Source organism: Hordeum vulgare, chromosome 3H, assembly GCF_904849725.1.
Source record: "Hordeum vulgare subsp. vulgare chromosome 3H, MorexV3_pseudomolecules_assembly, whole genome shotgun sequence".
Taxonomy (NCBI): Eukaryota; Viridiplantae; Streptophyta; class Magnoliopsida; order Poales; family Poaceae; genus Hordeum; species Hordeum vulgare.
Window position 1 is genome coordinate 348929869 of NC_058520.1, and position 12926 is coordinate 348942794.

The following is a 12926-nucleotide window of genomic DNA, read 5'->3' on the forward strand; positions in this document are numbered from 1 at the left end:
GTTAGGTTAGCCGGAATTCCGTTCCGGATCCAACCGCGGGGTCGGATTCGAGCGATTCCGCACGCGGGAACGGGTACGTGGCCGTGTAGTGTAGATATCCGGAGACGAGAGGGGAAACGGGCGGCGCGGCAACAATTTATAAAACACCGATAACCGTCCGACGATAGACCGAATACGGTGCCGCTACGGTCGACCGTTCGGGTACCGTACGGACTCCGATCGTGACGAAATTCGACAGGCGGCCTAGCTATAACTAATCACGATCGCATGCCAAGTTTCACCTCGATCAGAGAAAGTTTTCAACACACTTTTAAAACAGGGTTTTGACGATGCCGCGGGCGCGTGCGTGTGCGGTCGGGCTCAGAACGGACAACGACGAGAACCGGTAACTAACAACGGATGCAACTTTTGAAAACTGGCGGCAATGGGATGCCGATGCAATGCTGATGATGCGCAAGATGCGATGATGATGCGACAAAAGAAAATAGACACACGACGAAAACGGAATAGAAGGGGAATCTTCTGGAACGTCGGTCTCGGGCTGTCACAATTTGCCTCGGAATTTTGAGTCGTTTTATGTAACCTCAAACTTAGAACAAGTTGTGGGCCCTCTCTCATGCATACCTTTAGCTGAACTTGATCCCGTTTATCCGTATTTGAGTTTGGATCTTATTTGCTTGGTCGTCTTTATTTGGGATCACTTTTACTCGACCAAAAACTGGTTCACGTTCGAGTCCTCGAGAGTGGAGGTTGTCCTCACTCGGGATTGTTTCTAACTTAGACAAAAGCTGGTTCGCAGCTCAGGCCCCGAGTGAAGAGGTTGTCCTCACTCGGGAAAGCTTGTGACTTAGGAGAAAGCGGGTTCGCAGCTAAGCCCCCGAGTGAGGAGGTTGTCCTCACTCGGGAACGCTTGTGACTTAGGCAAAAGCTAGTTCGCAGCTAAGCCTTCGAGTGAGGAGGTTGTTGTAGCCTTTTCGATAAGTAAGAGTGTCAAACCCAACGAGGAGCCAAAAGAAATGGCAAGTGGTTTTCAGCAAGGTAATGTCTTCAAGTGCTAAAATTGAAGTAGCGGAGTGGTTTGATAGCAAGATAATTTGTAACGATCAAGTAACAATAGTTTTACAAAAGTGCAGCAAGGTAGCCCAATCCTTTTGAGGCAAAGGACATGCCAAAACAGTCTCTTATGATAAGCAAATTGTTCTTGAGGGTACAGGGAATTTCATCTAATCACTTTCATCATGTTGGCTTAATTCGTGTTCGCTACGTTGATAATTTGGTATGTGGGTGGACCGGTGCTTAGGTTCTGTTCTTACTTGAACAAACCTCCTACTTATGTTAACCCTCTCGCAAGCATCCACAACTATGAGAAAAGTATTAAGAATAAATTCTAGCCATAGCATTAAACTTTTGGATCCAATCGGCCCCTTACGGAATAGCGCATAAACTAGGGTTTAAGCTTTTGTCACTGTCGCAACCCATCATCTAATAACTACTCCACAATGCATTCCCTTAGGCCCAAATATGGTGAAGTTTCATGTAGTCGACGTTTACATGACACTACTAAGGGAATCACAACATACATATCATCAAAATATTGAACACATATCTAGTTCACATGATTACTTACAACATGATTTCTCCCATGACCTCAAGAACAAAAGTAACTACTCACAAATGATAATCATGCTCAAGATCAGAGGGGTATTAAATAGCATAATGGATCTGAACATATAATCTTCCACCAAATAAACCATGTAGTAATCAACTACAAGATGTAATCAACACTACTAGTCACCCACAACCATCAATCTATAGTTACACTACAAAGATTGAACACAAGAGATGAACTAGGGTTTGAGAGGAGTTGGTGTTGTTGAAGATGTTGATGAAGATAGCCCTTCCCAAGATGGGAGAGTTGTTGGTGATGATGATTACGATGATTTCCTCCTCTGGGAGGGAAGTTCCCCCGGCGGAATCGCTCCGCCGGAGGGCAAAAGTGCTCCTGCCCAAGTTCCGGCTCGAGACGACGGCGCTTCGTCCCGAAAGTCCTCTCCTTTCCTTTTTTTCTAGGTCAAAATAACTTATATACCAAAAGAGGGGCATCGGAGGTGGGCCTGGGTGAGCACAACCCACTAGGGCGCGCCTGGGCTCCCTGGCTCGCCCAGGTGGGTTGTGCCCACCTGGTGGGCCCCCTCTGGTACTTATTTTCTCCAATATTCCTCAAATATTCTATAAAAAATCCTCGTAAAGTTTCAGCTCATTTGGAGTTGTGCATAATAGGTAGCCTGACGTAGCTTTTTTAGGTCCAGATTTCCAGCTGCCAGAATTCTCCCCCTTTGTGTATACCTTGCATAATATGAGAGAAAAGGCATTAGAATTACTCCAAAAAGCATTATTATCCAATAAAACAACACAAATAACAGTAGGTAAACAGGATGCAAAATGGACGTATCAGTTGTCCTCACTCGGGGTCGCTTGTGACTTAGGTGAAAGCTGGTTCACAGCTAAGCCCCGAGTGAGGAGGTTGTCCTCACTCGGGGTCGCTTGTGACTTAGGCGAAAGCTGGTTCACAGCTAAGCTCCCAATTGAGGAGGTTGTCCAAACTCTGGATCGCTTGTGACTTAGGCGAAAGTTGTTTCGCAGCTAAGCCCCCAAGTGCGGAGGTTGTCCTCACTCGGGTTCATTTCTCCCTAGGCGAAAGTGGAACCGCTGCTTGGGATGATTGTCATGTTCATCTTGGCGTCTGAATGAAGATCTTGCCTTCATTCGGAACCGCCTTAACTTAGGCGAAGGCTGGTTTGTAGCTAAGCACCCGAGTGTGGAGGTTGTCCTCACTCGGGAAAGGGTTTACCTTAGGCAAAACAGGTTCGCTACCAAGAAATGATTTTTTTGTTGATCTTGGCGTCCGAATGAAGATCTTGCCTTCATTCGGAACCGCTTTAACTTAGGCGAAAACTAGTCCGCAACTAAGCCCCCGAGTGTGGAGGCTTCCAAGATCACCCGGGAAGGGTTTACCTTAGCCGAAATAGGTTTGCTACCATGATGGTTTTGTTCTTGCGAACACAGTGATGGTTTGCCCATCTTGGTGTCCGGACGAAGATCTTGTCTTCATTCGGAACCATTTTAACTTAGGCGAAAGCTGGTTCGCAGCTAAGCCCCCGAGTGAGGAGGTTGTCCACACTCGAGGCAGGTTTTTCCTTAAGCGAAAACAGGTTTGCAGTTAAGGATCTTATGTTTAGCCACATGTTGCTCGGTTGCATCTCATGTTGACGAGACGCCACATATAGCTTGGTATGTTCGTTATGGCTAAAATAAATCTATTGTAAAATGTGAATTGACACATTTTGTTGCAGCTTTACGACTAGAACATAAAACATAGAAGCGGTTTATTTTCTTTCAAAAAAATAACACTGTAGACTTTTGTTTGGAACTATCAATTTAAACATCATTTATTTAACATATACTTTATGTGGCCGAGAGTTGACCAAGTTTGACGTGGCCCACACATAACTTGGCAAGTATGTCAATTGGTCCCACACGTCGTACATGGGTCCCGCAAGCCAGCTAGGTCAACAACTTAATACATGTCTTCCACAAGTCTTTGTAGGTTATACACTTGAACTCGTTAGCATGTACCCCTACAAAATTTGGCATGTAGGGAAATTAGCACGTATACATGACACATAGGAGGAAAATTGACACGTATACATGCCATGTAGGCGAGGATCTATCTACTTACTTTTGTTCATGTATATGATCTTATTAATTTGGTCATGTGGACTCAAAATAATATCATATATAGTGTTGCACACACTTATGACCATTCTGGATAGTGGGATTGTGACCTTAATGATTCGAAAGGTCGAAAGATTCAAGGGTTTGGACCCTCCCAAACCCTACATGACCAATTTTTAAATTTTGGTCACAGAACTATGATCAATTAAACTGTCGTTATTATTTTTGGTCATGAACGAGCATTTTTCTTGTAGTGTGCCTCAAACACCTAAGAGTAACAAGATCCGCAAGGGATTGATGGGGGAACAGCTTTTCTCTTGGTGGAAGTGTGGGGGAGGGCCTTCTTCTCCAAACCCTAGAGAATCAACAAGAGTTGATGGCTAGGGAGGGAGATCAGGCAAGTTTGAGCTTGTGGAGCAACAATGGAACTGAAGAGGGAAAAGGTGAGGTCTCCTCGGGGAAGAAGACCCCTATTTATAGTGAGCGGGAATCTGACCGTTACCAGCCCCTTACTGGCCCAACTAAGCGGTAGTACCGTGCACAAGGGCGGTACTACCGCTGGGGCGGTACTTTCGCTCAGCCAAAACGAGGGGAGGAAAGAAACCAGAGAGAAAAAATAAGAGAAAGTGGGTGCGGCAGTAGGGGGTGGCAGTACCGCTGGAGAGGTACTATTGCTCCCCCTGAGAGTACTTTCGCTCGACAAAATAAAAAGGCCCCCCGACACCAGAGAAGAAAAACAAGCGGAAAAGGGCCCGGCACTGGTGGGCGGAAGTACCTCTCAAGCGGTACTACCGCTCACCACGGCGGTATTACCGCTTGTGAAACTTCCTGGGCACTTAAATTAGGGCAGCTCCTTTGCTCCGGAAAAGGGGATGGGGAGAAGAATGAGAGATAGAGTTCCACCCAACTTTTCCAAACGCAGATCCCCTCTTGGTAGTACGGGATTATCTATGACTCGAGTCCACCAACCCTAAATCAATAGCTAAGCACCGTTTTCACTTTTACTTACTGAGGGCAATATAACCGTCTCGTATCACCTGATAATTCTCTGAAAGCATATCGCACACGATTAGTCCGCAAAGGGTCTCGTCATCAACCACCAAAATTACCTAGGAGAAATTGTGCTCTTACATTTACCTAACGTCAAACCTTCTCAATACTTTGCAGATGATTGATTGAATGCTATTTTCCTGATTATTACACATCATTAGTTATGTATGAATAAGCTGAAGTGCCCCTTGATCAATGTAACGTGAAGAAGATATGTATGAGTTGCATGTAATAGTAACATAGAAATTATGACCGGTGGAGAAAAAAAGAGGGTGACTGTAATGGTAAAGAAGAGAAAATGACAGTTGTTGAACCTAGCATGTCTACTAATAAGCACATGACGATGGACATAACTTTCTTATTCACAACTTTTTTATCTGCAACAGCACTATTTTTATTCTATTTTTATTCATAACTTTCTTATTCTATTTTTAAAGGTTTATTATTTGATCTATCGTTGTGTTATGTATTTGCTTGGTTGTGTCGATTATAAGGGTTGTTGATAAATGAAAAGGGTTAGTTTAACTATTAAGATAAGAAAAGAACACGATGAAGCCATGCTTGTGCTATTGTGCATCATCTATAACATCTAAGAAAAAAACACGATGAAGCCATTGCTTGTGTTGTTGTGCATCATCGATAACATCTTCTCTCACTGAAAGCACATCGTCAAAAGAACTGGAATAAATTCAGGAAAATGCAAGCATCAACGTCAAGTCTAAGACTTGAACTCTGATGGGCAGGGGATACCAGAGTCCTCCTAACCATCCAACCACGAATTGGTTTGCTCGAGGAGAAGGATTGATGACGAAGATTTCATTCATGATGAGTCAATAGTAGAACGATAGATGGCTTTTCATGCACGACAAATGAACTGAGGATTGGAGAAAAGGTAAATGGATTATTTCTTTTTCGTGGCCCATTGTCAAATTCTCGTATGGACGTGAGAAGAGGTGGGGGAGCCGATTTGCAGACACCATGCATGCCGATACCGCCGCCGCGCGCATCGATGACCATCACCGGCCACTGCGCACTCGGTCACCTCCTAAGTTGCCGCTCCATCTTTTGCTCCCTAGCGGTTCCTGGCTTCCTGCTCGCCCGGCCTCCTCTCTATCTCTCCCCGTCCTCTCCCTCACGCGCGTTTGGATCGACCCCCGGTCACGGTGAAGCTGCATGCGCTCAGGGCGACAGCGTAGCGTCGCACCGTACATGTGCATGTGGTGTGGAAGGGAAGGAGAGAAGAAAGAGAAGGATCGCCTGGCCTGGTGAATTGGTGATCACCGTGGGCGTGGACAGGCACGTCGTAGGTACGTAGGTGGTGCATGCATGAGCAAGAAGAAGAGAGAAGGAGGCGGAGGAGGAAAAGGCGGTGGGGGAGGAGGCGGCGGCGGGCCGACGGCGGTAACGGATGTGCTTTCCATGGACGGCGGCCTCCGCGAGGTGTCGGTCTCAGTCGTCTTCTCCGTGTGGTGTCTCCTTTTCCTGCTGCGCTCCCAGTTCCTCAACAGCCAGACCGACGATCCTTCGGGTAACTATTTTGTTACCGACCATTCTATCTCCTTGGATTAAATAAAACGCCGATGCGTCTCGTCGTCATGTCCGCGCAGTTGAATAGAGTAAATCGGTGGCAGATTTGTACGGCGAGCGCAAGCGCGACGACAACTACTGCAAGGTGATGCCACTGGAGGCATACATATTCCCCGCCGATAACGCATCCTCCCCGACGTGCCAATCCTCCTCATCGCCGCACCGGCACCGCCCGGAAGCGGAAGCGGAAGCGGAAGCGGAAGCGGTGGCACCGTCCAACGCAAGCAGCGGCAACCCGCCGACCGAGGCGGCCTTGGTGGAGCTGGACGAGTTCCGTAGCCGCATCCTGCAGGGCAAGGCCGACAACGACAGCAGCCGGCACCACCAGCGCGTGGCCGACGGCGCCACGCCCACGCACCGGCTGGAGCCCAGCGGCGCCGAGTACAACTACGCGGCGGCGTCCAAGGGAGCCAAGGCGCTGGCCCACAACAAGGAGGCCAAGGGCGCCGCAAACATCCTCGACGGCGACAAGGACCGCTACCTCCGCAACCCGTGCTCCGCGGACGACAAGTTCGTCGTGGTACAGCTCTCCGAGGAGACGCTGGTCCACACCGTGGCGCTGGCCAACCTGGAGCACTACTCCTCCAACTTCAAAGACGTGGAGCTGTACGGCAGCCTGAGCTACCCGGGGGAGGCGTGGGAGCTGCTGGGGCGGTTCACGGCGGAGAACGGCAAGCACGCTCAGCGGTTCGTGCTGGCGGAGCCACGGTGGACGCGCTACCTCCGGCTGCGTCTCGTCAGCCACTACGGCTCCGGGTTCTACTGCATCCTCAGCTACCTCGAGGTGTACGGCATCGACGCCGTGGAGCGGATGCTCCAGGACTTCATCGCCAGCCACAGCCCGGACGCGGACGCCGCAAAGGCCGCCGCCGACGCCCGTAAGGACAGCGGCCACAACGACACCCAGCTCCACGCCAAGCACAAGCAGGTGGAAGGCAGCGGGCGGAACGACAGCGCGGGCGACGTGGCCAAGAACAACGGCTCCAAGGTGCCAGCGCAGGGCAAGGAGGCGGTGAAGCAGGCCACGGGGCGGGTCCACGGCGACGTGGTGCTCAAGATCCTGATGCAGAAGCTGAGGTCCCTGGAGCTGGGGCTGTCCACGCTGGAGGAGTACACCAAGGTGCTCAACCAGAGGTACGGCGGCAAGCTGCCGGACCTGCATAACGGGCTCACGCAGACGGGCAAGGCGCTGGAGAAGATGAAGGCGGACGTGGAGGACCTGGTGGAGTGGAAGGACAAGGTGGTACGTACTCAGTTCGCCCCCAGCCCAGCCTAGCCTGTGTATGTGATGCAACTGATGAAAGGGCCGAGTGGTTTGAGTTCCTTTTGTTATACTAATAACTTACAACGTGTCGGTTCAGGCGAGGGATCTGGGAGAGCTCAGGGGCTGGAAATCAAGCGTGTCGGGAAAACTAGAGCATCTTGTGAGAGAGAACGCGGCGATGAGGCAAGCACCCATGTCATGCCAATATCAATATCAATATCAATATGCCATGCGACGAGGTAACGCCATCGGGATTGTTTGTTTGTTTTGAATTTGACGTGGATCATGTGGATGTGCGCGCAGGTGGGACGTGGAGGAGATGAGGAGCATCCAGCAGACGCTTCAGAACAAGGAGCTGGCGGTGCTTTCCATCAGCCTCTTCTTGGCGTGCCTCGCGCTCTTCAAGCTCGCGTGCGACCGCTTGCTGTTGCTCTTCGCCAGCAAGGAGGAGGAGGACAGAGCAGGAAGCGGGTGGTTGCTCGTGCTCACGGCCAGCAGCATCACCACTCTCATCGTGCTGCTCTACAGCTGAACTCAACACTCTTCATTTGTTAGGATTAGAATAATAATAATCACTTTGCGAGCTAGACCAGACCTCGCTACCTTCTTTCAGGTCATGTTATGCCTTAGTAACTCAGTAGGTGATCTAATTCTCCCCTGGTTTAGCACGCACATCTAGTCTTGTTTTGCAATAGAAATAAAGTACACCCATGGGTGATGGTGAAGAAAAATGGGTATACTGTGCAATATGTTAAACTAAATAGACTTGGATTTCATGGGTTTCTTAATGACTAGTCGTTCGCTATGGTAACGAGGAACCAAAGAAAAGGTTATCCAATACGATACCCACGTTTACTTTCATCTGCAACGAGAAATGGGTTCATTTCATAGCAGGCAACACAAGAGTGGTGCAGCATGTGTCAGTGGAAAGGGTTACAGACCACACACAAAAATGGACAATTGAGCGAGCAAATTATTGAGGCACTGTTGCAATTGTGTGCTCGTCTTGCTGGCATTCAGCACTACAAACTTTTCAGAAACAAAATTGTGAAACAAGACAGGTAATTTCGACAAGCATCAGCTAACAGTATATTATAAGCCGGGCCTCCACAAACTAATTCAGACCTTATAGCCGGTTAAGGTGAAACCTCTGCCAGCAATCTCACCTAGGCAGAACCATGCGTAGAGCTCAACCCCAAACAATGTTGCAATTCCAAGGTCCTCCACCCTGAGCTCCTTCCTGTTCTTCCAAAGCTGCTTCACACCATCAACCTCCTTCCACAATGCTTCATAGCGGCCTGGTAGACTGAAGAAAACAGCAAGATACTGGTCAGACTCCAGAGAACAAAGGACTGGCTTAAGCAGAAAAGAGAGCATTCACCCCCGCAATGAAAAACAAGCAAAATTCCTTGCACTGATCAGCATAGCTGTGCATAATCAAATTACGGCTCATGAAATATATAGTGTTGCACTCCATTTGAAGATAGCAAACAAGTAAATATACCAAATGGAGGACCGGGCCTATGGGGGAACTAGCCCATGTGGCTTAGTATTGATTATGAAGAACAGCCATGAGCACTACTGTGGAGACCAGGCCTCAAACGCTGGCTTGCCATGCAATCACACCACTAGCCAACTGAAGCTCGGTTCTCAACACGTAAAAGTACATGTTTAGTCCTCTCCTACAAGTGCAGCCATAAGTGTTATTCCTACCATCAGCATCAACTAATCACTATCGCACCGCGTACCATCTGGAAGTTGCATTACCAAGGTAAACATGCCTCATGACACAGCATCTGCCACAATGTCAAGTAAAAATCTGTGAATATATGAATAATGATATAAGTTTGCCTTGGTACGTTGTATTGCCTTGGTACAATTATGAATATATCCAATTGTCATGCCTCACCAAGGTAAACATCCTACAGTAAAAATCTGCACGCCGTGATGTATTGAGCAGTTCAAATCGCCAGACAATCTTGATTAATCATAATGTGTCAAACTAAACCGCTGGTTAAGATATCGTTAGATGAATGTATCAATCATAATCAACTAATGATATAAGTTTGCTCGAAACCGAACTCAGCTAGTTAAATGGTTCAACAAAACAAGGTTATGAGCAGGTCAAGTGTCCATCCCCATGGGCCCGGCTTATAACAATAACAACTATATGTCAAACTAGTAGAGTGAAGTCTATAATATTTCCAAAAGGACCGCATGAATCTGGATTATATAACCACTCAGGGATACCTCGAAATGTAAACAACAACAACACATAACCAGAATACGGAAGCAATTGACTGAGGTTGCACCTTTTGCACAAAGTAGCTAATAAGACCAAAGATTCAAAACATACACAAGTCAAGAAGCAATGGAACTCAAGGTTTTACTATGTCAGCCATTCAAACCTGCCTATACAAGTAGAAATATCCTACACTCTTCCTGCCAATAACTCAGATCAGCATGATATTTTACTGGAATGTTTGCAGGCAACAGTTGAATCAATTTCTTGCAAACAAGCAGAAAAATGGCAAATGTTTCACTGAGAGCTATATGTGTTAAGACTCAGTTCTCGAATATCCTACATAGTAGATTGACTTTTATTTATGATATATCGACTTCACAAGAGACTATGATTTCACCTAAACAATCGTCCTTTATGCTACCTCTGTGATGTCTCCATGCAACATGGGTCAAAGAAAAATATACAAACATAGCAACAAAACAAAACTGCACAGGTGATCAGGCATAAGCTTGGCATATATTGTTTCCATTATTATGAAATCTCAAACTTGTGCCAACTCCAGGACATACATATTTCCCTCACACAAGTAGGTACCTTGCCTGACTTGCAGAATTGTGATTTATCCATTAAAACCAAATTATTGAACATTGCAGATCTTGCTAGATTGAAGTGACAGTTATCGTTTCAGGTAACAAAGATGCATCTCCATCCACATACAAAGTTTAGCAATCTTAAATAGTGTTCTACAAGAGGGTCATCTAGTTAGGAGTAAGGTGACACTGTCCCACCACGTACACCTAGCTGAATTGCTCTGTCCTGGTAGCTACCTAGAGTAAGCATCATGTAAACAATTAGCATAGTACCTGCCTAGCAAAGCATAAGCCCCGGATCACAGTAGAAAAAAAAAAACCCGGCTAACCGGAAATTGCTGATGTAGCAATGGTCTTCCCCCCAACCACTCAGATTTCAGCTACATTGTGGATGGCACATACAAGAGATCTCCAAAATTCCCGTATGATATAGAGTAAGTCATAATTCATAAATGGTGCAGCAAGTGAAGAACTACGCTCGCTCAATCACCCAATCACACGTGGCCCCTGCTATATATTGAACAATTATATCTAATTTCTGTAAAAAGTTAGTATCCACTATGCTCCTGTTCAGCTAGGCTAACTGAAGATATACGGGCAGCAACAGAGATGGTAGGCAATTACGGGGGAAACCTCAACCACACCCTGACCACCACCGTTGCTACGAGCACGAGCAGATCCAATGATGCTGCGCAACAGCCCCGATTGGAACCACACCACATGTACAGACGGTTGGACAAATATAATCGTTTAGGGGCTTTACCTCGCGAGGCGCGTGTAGAAGAGCTGCTTGGAGAGCTCCTGGCACTTCTCCACGGAGGGGGGCTGCACGACGTACTGCTTGTTCTTCTCCATCGCCTCCTTGTAGTAGGCGCCGCCGTGCTTCGAGGCGAATTCCGCCGCCTGCGCCGCCTTGGTCCGCAGCTGCGCGAGCCTCGCCGCCATCGCCGCCGGAACCTACGATGCGGACGCGAAAACGGATCAAACCGAAGGTATCAGATCTGGTTGCGCGGATCTATTGCCGGATTAGACTGAAGAGAGTGGTTGATCTGATAGGAGAAGCTAAGGTTTTGGATGGGAAAGTACCTTGACGAAACGTCGGCAAGAGGCGAGGAGGAGGTGAGGTGGGAGGAGATCGAGAGAGGGGGAGGGGGGGAGGGAGAGGAGGACGGCGACGGGATGGTAGGGGTGTGGGTGCTCAAGATTGGGAGGGGAAGGGTATTATTGTCAACTCCCTGGGTTTTGGCACGAGAAGTTGAGGGTATTATTGTCAGTTCACTAGTTTTGAGCACGGAAGTTGTTTAGGGCATCTCCCGGCAAACCGGACACCGCTTTCGTCTGCGGACACGAGCGAATTAGTCAGTCCATCGCTTCGTTTGGATCCTAGGTTAGAGTTGGTTAAATCTGCATATTTGTTAGAATGAAACCATAAACATGAAGGTAAGTGAAGACATGCCAGTGGGATGGATCGTTCAACAGTAAATCCTACTTGAAAAAAGATCTGGAAATTATCTTGCCCGGCAAAAGTTTAAGATTTTCATCTGGCATACACTACATGGCACTCTTCCTTGTCGTGCTACGCTTGCAGATAGGCATATGAAAGTTTCACCAATCTGTTCTCAGTGTTTTGAGTGTCTTGAAGATACTAAGCATTTGCTATTTCAGTGCTCTAAATCACAGGAAGTCTGGAAGAGATTAGGAATGGATGATATTATTGAGAAAGCTTGTGAGATTGATAGGGCTGGTGAGGCGGTATTGCAATATTTACTGCTTTTACCTGACCAAGAATTGAGGATTATGGGACGCCATAACGTTCGTGAAATGATAGCAATTTCTGCATGGTATTTATGGTGGAAAAGGCGAAAGCTGGTGCATAACGAGAATACTCAGGATGTGCGTATGATATCTATGGGTATATTGGCTCTAACAACAAATTTTGTCAATGCATCATCCCCAAAGGCATCCATTAGAAAAGAGGGATGGTCCCATCCACCTAGGGGTTTTGTAAAACTTAACGTCGATGCTTCTTTTGATCATGATCTGTTACGGGGTACGATGGGGCGGTTCTTCATGATGGTAAAGGAAATTTCATTGCAGGGGGTAATAGCAAGATTGACCACTGCTCGGATGTATTGATGGCTGAAGCAATGGCTCTCAGATTTGGTCTAACTCTAGCGCAAAAGGTAGGATGTAATCGTCTTATTATCAACTCGGACAATATGGAGGTTATTGAGTCAATGAAGGAAGGAGGACGATCTGCGGGAGCGGCGGCGACAATTTTTGATGATTGTTTCCATTTTTCTTGTGATTTTGTTGCTAGTAGATTCGAACATTGTAATAGAGAGGCTAATAAAGTAGCTCATGAATTTGCTAGATTAGCTAAATTTTCTAGGGCTTCTGACTGGTTTGATGAACCACCAGATGAAGTTGTATCGATTCTTTTAAACGATGTTTT

At 47.1% G+C, this 12926-nt stretch overlaps 2 protein-coding genes across 2 annotated transcripts; one reads left to right on the forward strand and one right to left on the reverse strand.

Moving 5' to 3' along the window:
- Window positions 1–5929: 5929 nt before the first annotated feature.
- Window positions 5930–8681, forward strand: LOC123443828 (SUN domain-containing protein 5-like). Its single transcript, XM_045120355.1, has 4 exons — window positions 5930–6313; window positions 6417–7615; window positions 7734–7819; window positions 7940–8681. Exons 1-4 carry the CDS (start codon window positions 6112–6114, stop codon window positions 8166–8168), a joined length of 1716 nt encoding a protein of 571 aa, XP_044976290.1. The 5' UTR covers window positions 5930–6111; the 3' UTR covers window positions 8169–8681.
- On the reverse strand, window positions 8502–11658 carry LOC123443829. The gene is made up of 3 exons (XM_045120356.1): window positions 11558–11658; window positions 11235–11428; window positions 8502–8942 (listed from the first exon to the last, which is right to left on the reverse strand). Exons 2-3 carry the CDS (start codon window positions 11414–11416, stop codon window positions 8756–8758), a joined length of 369 nt encoding a protein of 122 aa, XP_044976291.1. The 5' UTR covers window positions 11417–11428; window positions 11558–11658; the 3' UTR covers window positions 8502–8755.
- Window positions 11659–12926: the final 1268 nt, after the last annotated feature.

What these genes read in the sequence shown, in the direction of transcription:
- LOC123443828 (XM_045120355.1), top strand. Translation starts at nt 6,112, where the DNA reads ATGAGCAAGAAGAAGAGAGAAGGAGGCGGAGGAGGAAAAGGCGGTGGG. An exon ending in TGGAGTGGAAGGACAAGGTG is followed by an intron (nt 7,616 to 7,733) that starts GTACGTACTCAG and finishes GTGTCGGTTCAG; the next exon opens with GCGAGGGATCTGGGAGAGCT. An exon ending in AGAGAGAACGCGGCGATGAG is followed by an intron (nt 7,820 to 7,939) that starts GCAAGCACCCAT and finishes ATGTGCGCGCAG; the next exon opens with GTGGGACGTGGAGGAGATGA.
- LOC123443829 (XM_045120356.1), bottom strand. Translation starts at nt 11,416, where the DNA reads ATGGCGGCGAGGCTCGCGCAGCTGCGGACCAAGGCGGCGCAGGCGGCG. An exon ending in TTCTACACGCGCCTCGCGAG is followed by an intron (nt 8,943 to 11,234) that starts GTAAAGCCCCTA and finishes TGTTTTCTTCAG; the next exon opens with TCTACCAGGCCGCTATGAAG.